The sequence below is a fragment of the Amphiura filiformis genome, chromosome 14 (assembly GCF_039555335.1).
Source record: "Amphiura filiformis chromosome 14, Afil_fr2py, whole genome shotgun sequence".
In the NCBI taxonomy this organism is placed as follows: Eukaryota; Metazoa; Echinodermata; class Ophiuroidea; order Amphilepidida; family Amphiuridae; genus Amphiura; species Amphiura filiformis.
The window spans coordinates 28303815-28315738 of NC_092641.1; the positions used below are offsets into that span (position 1 = coordinate 28303815).

Consider the following 11924-nt stretch of genomic DNA (forward strand, 5'->3'; position numbering starts at 1 on the left):
CAAATTTTGATTTGAAGATGTATTTAAATTTTTAAATATAATTGTACAATTTTGCTTCAATATATTTTTCTTAGTTAAAAACACTGATGATTGTGCACAAAATTTGATGATGTCATCGTTATAAATAATTTCATTTTTGCTATATCAAAATTATTCTACAGCTTCTAAATTGATAAAATCATGTTACTGAAAATATAAGAAATTGGTTTATAACTGAATTTAAAAATAATTAATGTCTATTTAAATCTATTTCAATATTTTCAAAGTGACCTGCGTAAATTGATGACGTTTACACATTGCGGTATCGTGATATTGACGGAAGTGAATTTAGTGATTGCTGTTGCAGCCTTTGCAGGACTCTTTTTTTTTCACCAATAAATGTTCGTCTCAGCCTACAAAAGACCATGGTTTTATTTGAAATAAAATTTTGAAGGACGAGTTAACACTTTTTGTGTGTAAAAATAACCAAAGCTTAGAAGCAGGTAGGGGTTTTAGCTAGAAAAGTGTGTTTTACAAAATCATGTTTGTTCCTTTCACTCACCACAATGCTCACTGTTTCAGTTCATTCACAAATGTTCATGATGATGATATGATCATCCTCATGTCCTTCATGAACATGTGAACTATAAATCAAGAAATAGTATGAAGGCTTGTAAGCAATAAAAAGCATGCATGATTTCAGTTGACCAGTTAGCTTAGCCGGGGGGGGCAGACTGCCCCCGACACCTAAACTAAAAGTGGGGAGGGTGAAGCGGAAAAATAGGGTTGAGAAGAGGAAAAAAAGAGAAAGATGGGGAAGGAGGAGAGGGAAAAAGAGAAGGGGAAGGAGAGGGACTGAGAAAGAGAAGTTAAGGCCAGAGTAAATGGAAGACACATTCGTCCACGACCGAATTTGAGATTTTTTGATATTTATCAACACTAAGATGATCTTATAAGAAAGATGTATTCTTTCACTTGAAACTGATAAAATACAACTTGCTAATATTTATTCGTATTTTTGCTTGATTTATTTCACTCTTTTCAACTCTAAAAAGTCACATGGCTCAAGACAGCTTAGTAAATTGGCGGGAAATAATGAGTCAGAAATGCTTGAATGCGAAATATTGTGATTACTGCAGCGATTCGCGTCAGCGTGACGCAAGCGCAACTCTGCGCGTATGTCTTACATGAGTCAAGGCGCATTCGGTATGTTGTTAACGCCAGCAAATGTGGTGTAAACAAAACAAAATTTTGCAGTCAAAATGCCACTTAGATTTTTTTATTATTTTGAATTTTGGCGCACTGAAAGCAGAGATTATAGATTCATTGGTGCAAACAGATGCATATTTAGACCATTACCGTTTTAAAATTTAAGGACGTTTTGTGCATAATTTTGACATTTTTTTACTAAAACGTCGATTTCTCAGAGTTCACTTTTGACAATATTGCGGGATTTTTGTGCCAAGATAACTCGAAAAATAGACAAGCAAAAGGTAAACTTTTTGCACTATCCTTTACAAAGTCTAGGGAAGGTTTTTTCATTTTTTCAAAATATTTGTTTTAAACAAAAATATACATCATTATGTGCATTTTTTAGCTTAAGGCCAAATAAAAAAAATAAACATGTTTCACGTCCCCTCCCGCTTCCTTTTTTGAGGTTTCTTCAATTTTATTTTTATTTTTTGAAATTCAGTTATAACTTTTCAAAAAATATGTCTAGGAAGTAGAGTTGCTTTCTATAGCCTTGCTTATATACAAGAAACACTTTTATAAGGTTTTGTGATAGTTAGAGGGGGCCTATCTCTCAGAACTACAAATAAAAAGAGGCCTCCTCCTTTTTCCAGGCATTATTGTATACGCTAAAACACTACTAAAACAGCTCTAATTATGGGTATTTACACTGATTTTGTGATAAAAATAAAAAATAAAAAGTCCCCTCTTCCTCCTTTTTTTTCAAAAACCCGGACGTGAAACATGTTTTTTATTTTACTTGGCCTAATAGAGTGACAAAATGGTTTTTTTCACATGTATTTTTCAATATTTGAAAAAAGAGACTTAATTTCAAAAAATAAAAAACCTTCCCTAAGTTCATGTCTCTTCTTCATGAAAAGCTAACTGAATTTTTTTTACTCCAAACGGATTTTTTTCTAAGTTGTCACAAAAAAATTGGGGTAAAAAAGTGAATTTTTGTGATTTTGTCAAAAACTTGAGATTTTTGAACAAATCTGACGTCACCATGGGATTCCTTGACTCATTTCCTTTCCAAAAGTGTATAGTTTTATATACTTTGGACATACAATTCAGAAACAATGAAGCTCGAAAAGGTCCATGTTCTCTCCCATTACTCTGCCCTTAAAGGGAAAGAGACAGGGGGCCTGGGAGGAGAGGGTGCGTAACATTTGCCCCTCCCCCCAGCAAACACACACAATGTGACTGTTGTTATTCAGTTCTATATGAACCATCCATGGTGACATTCACCACAACGGTCATCATGATCATGAACAAGCATGCATGCATGAGTCGGCATGACAATAATATTAATGTAGGCCTGGCACAAAAATAAGCAAAGTTTGATGACCAAAAATGCCCGCAAAAATGTTCAATTCCTGAGTACAGAACTAGTCAGTAAAATACAATAGTACGGTAGCTGGAAGGGAACAAGTGATGAAAATCACTGGTATACAGCTCTATATTATAATAAAAATAAAAGCCGTCAACTCAACCGAGAAGAAGCAGTTTGTCTGCCTGGTTCCATGCATTAAAACATTTTACATTTTGCTTTCTTGTGTCTTAATTCAGATTGCTCACTGCTCAGATATTTGAGTGAGAAGAGAAGCACAACTACTTCCTACACTTGACTAGCTACAACTTTCAAGATGAATTTAGCGAGAACGCCTGATCCAGAGAAATTGGAATTGTGTAGGAAATACTTCATAGGTAGGTACAGTACATTTTAAAAGCCTTGCCCAACTCATTTAAATTTGTTTAAACCTCGAGGGCCATGGGCACAGAGGGCTAAACTCATAAATTCTGTGTTTGAGGGTCAAATACGCAGTCTGTTTTTGAATTTGAAGTGACCTTAATTCCTGCCAAACACGTCTTAAACCAATCAATAATCATATTGTTGAAGGGATATATGCGGACAGCAGTTCGAAACCAGGGGGGTCTTTCAGTGAGAAGGCTCAAAAAAGGGGTCTTTCCGTGAGACTGGGGAAAATCTTACCAAATATTGGGTCTTTCAGTGAGACTAGAAAAAAGCTTGTAAACCCAAAAAAATGGGTCTTTCTGTGAGGCTAGGGAAAATTTTACCAAAAAAAGGGTCTTTCCAAGAGGCTGAAAAAATTGTTGGTCAAAATATAAAAGTTGATCAAATACAAAATTTGAAAATGTTTGAAAATTTAAAGGGAAACAATTGCCCAAAATGTTTGTGAAATAAGGGGGACTTTTGGTGACAGGAAAACAAAAATGGGGGCCATTGGGTGAGAGGGAGTTGAGTAAAACAAAAAAGGGGGTAATTGAGTGAGAGGGAGTTGAAAAATGGGGGTCAATGTGGCCGCACATCCCCGTCGTCACTCATTTTTAGTGACTCATAATTGGATGGACTCAAGCCCCATTTTAAGGAGCCATTGTGCTGTGCCCTTGAGTAAGGCACGTACAGCACAAATTAATTGTTGTACTGTAAAATGCAACCTTGCAATTCTAAAATTTGTAAACTAAATTATGATCTTCTTTCTTTTGTTCCGCTACAGGTGGCTTCTTCCTGTTGCCTTTTCTATGGTTCATCAATGTAATATGGTTCTTTAGAGAAGCATTTATTAGACCAGCATTTGATCAACAGAAACAAATTAGATCATGTAAGTTTTATGGTTTTGTCCCCCCAAAGGAATATTGGGCTATTCCTTTTCAAATCCACACTACCCCTGTAAGTCACCCGACTTGAAGCTAAAATCTTAGATAGATTATGAGTTTCAAGTAGAATAGACATTTGGGTAAATTCCATTTGAAATACTCACTCCAGTTGTTGGAAGATGTAGGTAAACCCATAATACAGGGGGAAGTATGGGTTTCAAAATGATTAACACTGATCAATTACATTTGAGAAACATAGGCTACTCCCCTGTGGAAGATATTTCTAAAATTTTCCACAGGGGTAGTGTGGATTTCAACTGGAATAGCCCATTGAATTCTGTAACAATTTTCAAAATATGTTTATATATGTATTGAAAAGTATTATGTGCATCTTTCAACACAATAATACTTTGTACATGTTCATGTATATTAAGTTGAACGATGAACATGGTACCTTTTTCACTTTACAATTTGTTTGGTTCACACAAGGTATTAAAACCAAACTATTATCTTTGAAAGAAGAATATGGAAATAAATAAATAGAGAAATAAATAAATAAAAAAGACAGAACCCCATCACTTCACTTTTCAAGTGTATAAATCACTGCATTCACAAATAGTTTGCAACAGAAATAATTATCATAACACATCTATGTTCCTCTTGTTTTCAGATCTTATACGTTCATTCATAGGCTCAACGATATGGACAACTGCCTTAGTAGCGTGGATAACGATATTCCAATTAAAACGAGCAGAATGGGGTGAGACAGCTGATAGGATATCATTCATCATTCCCAAAGGAATGCCATAAATTGACGATAGGAATTGACTCTCTTGTTATAGGCTATTCCAATTGATAAACACCCTCCCTGAGGAAGATTTTGGAATTCTAACCAAGTTCATCAGGGGCAAAGGATCTTATTCCATGTAAAGTTTTCAAAATTGGAGCGCATTTTTATAAAAGCGAACTTGTTTGCAAAATTTTGTCAACCATTTTCAGCTTGATTTTATGTAGTTCAATAGGAATTGATCAACTACTAGTTTCATTTTCCACAAGAGGGTGTAGATATTATATGGAATAGCCTAAATAGTTACCACATGTCAAGGAAATAAACGGGAGAAGTTATATTCTTCCATGTTTGCATGTCACTTACCGGAGGGAAAAATAGCGTAGGCCCTACCTCAGGGGTTAATTTTCCAGACACAACAAAACTTTTGTTTTTAGTGCATTTGTAAAATTGCTGACGTTGTGGTTAATTTGCTCCAAGCTGTGTACAGTGGAACCTCTTTATCACGAAATCTATGGGACCATAGGTTTCATTTTTGTGTAATTAGGATTATGTGTTATCAGGTACTTTTAACATGTACAAAAGCAATGCCAGGGACTTCCAAATCTCTTTGTGTCAGTTTTTTTTTGTATGAACAGATTTTGTGTTAACGAGGTTCCACTGTATGATGTAATGCGTTTAATGCTCATGGCGTGTTTTTAGGATGCCAATAATTATCATTGAACTTTGTACTTTGCCAGAAAATGCCAGAGTGCACAATTTTGGTACCCTTCCATGATAATCCAATATTGTGGGAAAGTTTTTTTTTTCAAATGCAAATTCATGATAAAAGATTGTGTAAAAAGTGTAAATTGTTGCAAATATAACTCAAATAACTTGGCAAAACGACATCGCACAGTCATGTTCACAAATTTGATGCCATGGTAGACTTTCCATACATGGACCTCCTTGCAAAACAAAAAAACAAAACAAAATCCAGTACAAACCATGCATGGCACACACTGATTTTCAAAGTTGACTCACAATACATTAATATTATTTTCACTAAATATCCATCCTTCATATTATTGTTATTGGTATTTAATTATTGCTTTTAAGTAAGGTGTTGCTTCAATTTCTTTAAGGTGGTACTTCACCCCTTGATAAATTTGTGACTATTTTTGCATTTTTCTCAAAAAATAACAACACACTGGTAACCAAAGTTATGTAGTGGCAAGGAATCCAGTTACTACACTGGAATTTCAATGACTCAAGACAAGCGGTATGTTATTTATGATAAGAAAAGAGGTACCGCTAGAATGTACCTCATTTCTTAACATAATTATATAATGAACCACTTGTCTTGAATCACTGAAATTTCAGTGAAGTAATTGGATTCCTTGCCCCTATAATATACGTAACTTTTGTTACCAGTGTGTAGTTATTTTTTGAGAAAAATGCAAAATTAGTCACAAAATTTATCAGTGTAGTACCACCTTAAAATTAAGACAAAATTTGTTTTAGCAGCATTATTTCTAATTAATGCAAAACATTCCACAAATGAAGAAGACACCATTCAACAAGAAGTTAATGATATATTATGCAACAATAGATGACAATGTAAGAACCTCAAACATTTTGGATTTTTGTTTGACAAGTAATATGTTGTATCAGTTTCAGTTATTTTTATTTACTTAGCTCTGCAACGCTTATAAATGTTTATTTATTTCAATGTATGATATTTATTGAGAAAAAAATCATTAGATATTCCTTTCTGTGTCATAATTAATGCAAAACCAGAATCTTCTTAAGGTGGTACTACACCCCCTGATAAATTTTGTGACTAATTTGGCATTTTTCTCAAAAAATAACTACACACTGGTAACAAAAGTTATGTATATCATAGGGGCAAGGAATCCAATTACTTCACTGAAATTTCGGTGATTCAAGACAAGTGGTTCATTATATAGTGGTACATCTTTTCTTATCATAAATAATGTACTGCTTCTCTTGAGTCACTGAAATTCCAGTGTAGTAACTGGATTCCTTGCCCTATAATATAGTTTACATAACTTTTGTAACCAGTGTGTTATTATTTTTTGAGAAAAATGCAAAAATAGTCACAAATTTATCAAGGGGTGTAGTACCACCTTAAAAGTAGAATTTTGTTTATTTAATTAATACTTACTGATATCCAACATGTAGACATCTTTGTGAGGTAGCGACAGTAATGGTAATGTAGTGAACACTTTTAATCCATTTTTGATGTCATCAAAATATTACAATGCACATTGTATTAATACCACTAGAACTGTCAAAACTGATTTTTTTTTTTTTTGAAAATAAAGTTGCATTTTATACCAGAAATTGACAAATGAGCCGAGTGTGTTGAGTTTATATAATTGTGATATTTCTTTTTTTCCCCGAGATTTTTATGATCATGTTGTTATTAATAAATGAAGTTCCAGAAATGGGTAATACTATATTATGGGCTTGGATAGCGACGTTTTCACAAAAAAATTTGTGGGACCTGAGAGCACATCAGACATCAAATTGCATTTTGAATACAAGGATAGGATTGTCCTTCTGATATCAAATAATTTGATTCTCTAAAATTTGCAATATAATACACATTTCTTTTGACTTTTCCTTGTTCTTTGTCTTCAAATCTATTTCTCATTTCTCTTTCCATAAAGGCCAGCATGCTTGTAGGTTTTTTTAGCCTAGCTTGAGCATTTAGTTTGAGCCTGGTCCCATCAGAACCCAAGTGTGTCTCCACACTGAGCGACCGTTTGATGGCAAATGATGTGTACTTAAAGTGTATGTAGCTGGGATGAAAAGCTGTTCAACATATAAAAATTTTGACATTTCGTATTGAAGATATACATTTTTTCCCCAAAACACACAAAAAATAGGTCTTTTTGGGAAAAAAATGTATACTATCTTCAATATGAAAGGTCAATTTTCAATTTTTCATTCCAGCAACATATACTTTAGGTACATATCATTAGATTTATTAAGTTTACATCAAGGACAGTTAAAAATTAGAAGCTATCAAATTTTAATAGGTTGCCATAAAATTTTTAATATATTGTGGCATGAATTTCAAAAAATCTAAATTATTTGATATCAGCAGGACATTCCTCATATTCAAAATGCAATTTGATATGTCTGATGTGCTCTTAGGTCCCACAAATACTGTGCAAACGTTGCTATCTGATTCCTTAACCTGATTAGATTTTCAGGGCAAAATATGCTAATTAAGTAACTGATTTGCATAATTTGTGTATTTTAGCGGTTTTTTTACAAATATCTGGAGATCCGTACCATGGGGTACGGTGATGTAACTTGGTAGCGGGTAGCAAGGGCCAGAGGTTCTTAACCAGATAAGATTTTTAGTGCAAAATAATCAATGCCAATATATGCCTAGATAACTACTTCGTCAATTTCAATGTCAGCAGTAGATAACTACTTCGTCAATTTCAATATCAGCAGTAGATAACTACTTCATCAATTTCATTATCAACAGTAGATAGTTATTTCATCAAATTCAATATCAGCAGTAGATAACTATTTCATCAATTTCACTATCAGCAGTAGATAACTATTTCATCAATTGAAATATCAGCAGTAGATAACTACTTCGTTGATTTCAATATCAACAGTAGATAGACACTTCATCAATTTCCAATTATCATCAATAGATAACTAATTTATCAATTTCATTATTAGCAGTAGATTGATTAAAATCAATACCAATATCAAGAGTAGGCCTAGATAACTACTTCGTCAATTTCAATATCAGCAGTAGATAACTAATTCATTAATTTTACTATCAGCAGTAGATAACTATTTCACCAATTTTAATATCAGCAGTAGATAGCCATTTCATCAATTTCACTATCAACAGTAGATAGTTATTCCGTCCATTTCAATATCAGCAGTAGATAACTATATCATCAATTGAAATATCAGAAGTAGATAACTACTTCATCAATTTCACTATCAACAGTAGATAGTTATTTCATCAATTTCAATATCAGCAGTAGATAACTACTTCGTCAATTTCACTTGATAACTACTTCATCAATTTCAATATCAGCAGTAGATAATTACTTCATGAATTTCAATATCAGCAGTAGATAACTTTCATCAAATTCACTATCAACAGTAGATAGCTATTTCATCAAAGTCCATATCAGCAGTAGATAACTACTTCATCAATGCCAATATTAGCAGTAGATAACTACTTCATCAATAATTTCAATATCAGCAGTAGATAACTATTTCATCAATTTCACTATCAACAGTAGATAGTTATTTCATCAATTTCACTATCAGCAGTAGATAGCTATTTCATCAATGTCCATATCAGCACTAGATAACTACTTCATCAATTTCACAATCAGCAGTAGATATCTATTTCATCAATTTCAATATCAGCAGTAGATAACTACTTCGTCAATTTCACTATCTGCAGTAGATAACTATTTCAATTTCAATATCAGAATCTGAAGTAGATAACTACTTCGTAAATTTCAGTAGACGACTTTTTCATCAATGCCAATATCAAAAGTAGATAACTACTTCACCAATTTTTATATCAACAGTAGATACCCAGCAACAACAACAACAAGAAGCAGCTTTTATATAGCGCCGTAACATGGTTTTGGTAAAAATGTTTTAATAACATTAAATGTCGGGTTATATAAAGGTCAAGAAAACGTTTTAAAACGGTTGTACGTATGAAAACACACTGCAAAAATATTTTTTAATGTTTTCAAAATGTTACTGTAAAATTTTTTTGCAAACATTTTTGCCAAATATTTTGTCAACGCTTAAATAACATTATGTTAGAATATTTGCAGTAGGTTATCAAACAACGTTTTTGAATGTTATACAAACATTTTATACCCTTTACATACCCTTTGTATAACCCGACATTTCAACATTTTCTGGCAACCTATTCTAACCTTTTGCGAATGATGTCGAAAATGTTTTGTGTTTGCTGGGTAGCTATTTTATCAATTTCAATATCAGTATGTAGATAACTAGTTCATCAATTTCAATATCAGCAGTAGATAACTACTTCATTAATTTCAATATCATCAGTAGCTAACTACTTCATTAATTTCAATATCAGCAGTAGATAACTACTTCCAGTGGCGTAGCGTCATAGGGGCATGGCAAATTTTTAAAAACCCATAGGAAAATGGCCGAAAAATGGCTTGTGCCCCCCAATCAGACCCGGTGCCCCCCCCAATGTGATGACCCACGCTACGCCACTGACTACTTCATTCATTTCAATATCATCAGCGGGATCATCAGTAGATAACTACTTCATTAATTTCAATATCAGCAGTAGACAACTACTTCATTAATTTCAATATCAGCAGTAGATAACTACTTGTAGTACCGTAGTTTAGTTTAGCTGTATTGATATCTAGCTGCTTAAGGGAACTGGAATGAGCGTTTTGAGTGTTTCGACAGTATTTTTTGTGGGACATGAGAGCACATCAGACATATCGAATTGCATTCTGAATACGAAGAATGTCTTTCTGATATCAAATTATTTTCATTTTATGAAATTTACGATATAATACAAATTTGATGACAAATTAATAAAACTTGATATTTTTCACATTTTTAAGATATAACAGTCCTCGAAGTAAATTTTACAAATTTAATGATTTATTCTTAAAGTGTAGGCCTATGTAGCTGGGAGGAAAAGCCGACGATCAATTGCAAATTTTGACCTTTCATATTGAAGATATGGATTTTTTTCCCAAAAAGACCTATTTTTTTTGGTGTTTTGGGAAAAAAATCCATATCTTTAATACGAAATGTCAAAATTTTCAATTGATCGTCGGCTTTTCATCCCACCTACATACACTTCAAATATAAATCATCAGATTTATAAAGTTTACTTGAGTACTGTTAAATATCAAAATATCAATTTTAATGATTTGCCATAAAATGTGTATTACATTGCGAATTTCAAAAATCAAAATTATTTGATATCAGAAGGACATTCTTCGTATTCAGAATGCAATTCGATATGTCTGATGTGCTCCAATGCCCCACAATAAATACTGCCCAAACGTTCACATCCCTTCCCTTAAGCTTAAACAGATTTAACGATATTCTTCTTTTAAAAAATGGGAAAATAATTTAACAGGTCATATTATCCAGAGACAAATGCGCAGTGTAAAACAAACGCACGCGCGAAAGTTTTGAGACATGCAACTTCAATCAATTAAATTTATTTTATGTAGGCCTACTTCAATTTTTATTTACAGTGTATTTTTTTATATTTAGGGCCTACTTAATTTGATTTGATTTTCATTTCAGATCGGTTCAGTTAAGTTCAGTTCAGTTTGGTTTAGTTCAGTTTAGTTTATTGTATTTTATTTTAATCATAGAAATAGTAGGGCCTAGATTGTTTTATTTTATTTATTTGCCTTTGGTCGATCGATGATCAAGTACCAGTAGTCTATTATAGTACGTAGTCAAGTGTACCCCTGGTATGCCATAATTTTCGCAGGTTTTCGTTAGATTTTGTCATAAGCTTACACATTGGGAAAAGAAATACCGTGAATTTTAGGGACTATTCTAGTTGTAGACCATACACCCCCTATGGAAGACATGACCTTAATCTCCAACATAGGGAGTGTGAATTTCAAATGGGATTACCAGAATGGGCGACTGCATTCAAAATATACCATCCCCTGTGTGGGAGATTAAGGTATTAATGTCTATTAGGGGTGTGTGGTTTTCAACTGGAATAGCCCAATGTAGCCCAGCCACTTCCGGTCAATTCGCGGGAAATTCAATAACAAAAGACAGACACTGACCACAGACAGACGTTGCTCCGAAATTGTCGAAATCTCCGAAAGAATCCTGCGATTAAAGAATGATATTTGATTTGCGCAAATTCCAGTGTCAAGTTGGTAAGTAAGTCTGGTTTATTTGTAATTGACTGATTTTATTTTTTCACATTCACATCAGTATTTTAAGATTTTATGCTTGTAATGATTCAAATAAAACTCCGGTTGTAAATTTCAGATTGGTGTCATCGTGCGAAACAAATGACATGAATAAACAAAACAAAAGAAGATAAATCGGCGTCACCATCACCACCTTCATCATCATCATCACCATCATCACCATCATCATCACCATCACCACCACCATCACCACCACCATCATCATCATCATCATCATTATCATCATCATCATCATTACCATCATCGTTGTAGACATCGTCAATCATCATCTGTCATCATCATCATCATCATCTTCTTCTTAATTGTCATTTTCATCATTGCAT

The 11924-nt window shown here is 33.3% G+C and overlaps 1 protein-coding gene across 1 annotated transcript; it reads left to right on the plus strand.

Annotated features, from left to right (window-relative positions):
* The first annotated feature begins 330 nt into the window (after nucleotides 1-330).
* Nucleotides 331-6221, plus strand: LOC140169898 (gamma-secretase subunit PEN-2-like). The gene is made up of 4 exons (XM_072193219.1): nucleotides 331-482; nucleotides 2779-2916; nucleotides 3729-3833; nucleotides 4499-6221. The coding sequence occupies exons 2-4, from the start codon at nucleotides 2856-2858 to the stop codon at nucleotides 4636-4638; spliced, it is 306 nt and encodes a 101-aa protein (XP_072049320.1). The 5' UTR covers nucleotides 331-482; nucleotides 2779-2855; the 3' UTR covers nucleotides 4639-6221.
* The last annotated feature ends 5703 nt before the right edge of the window (nucleotides 6222-11924 follow it).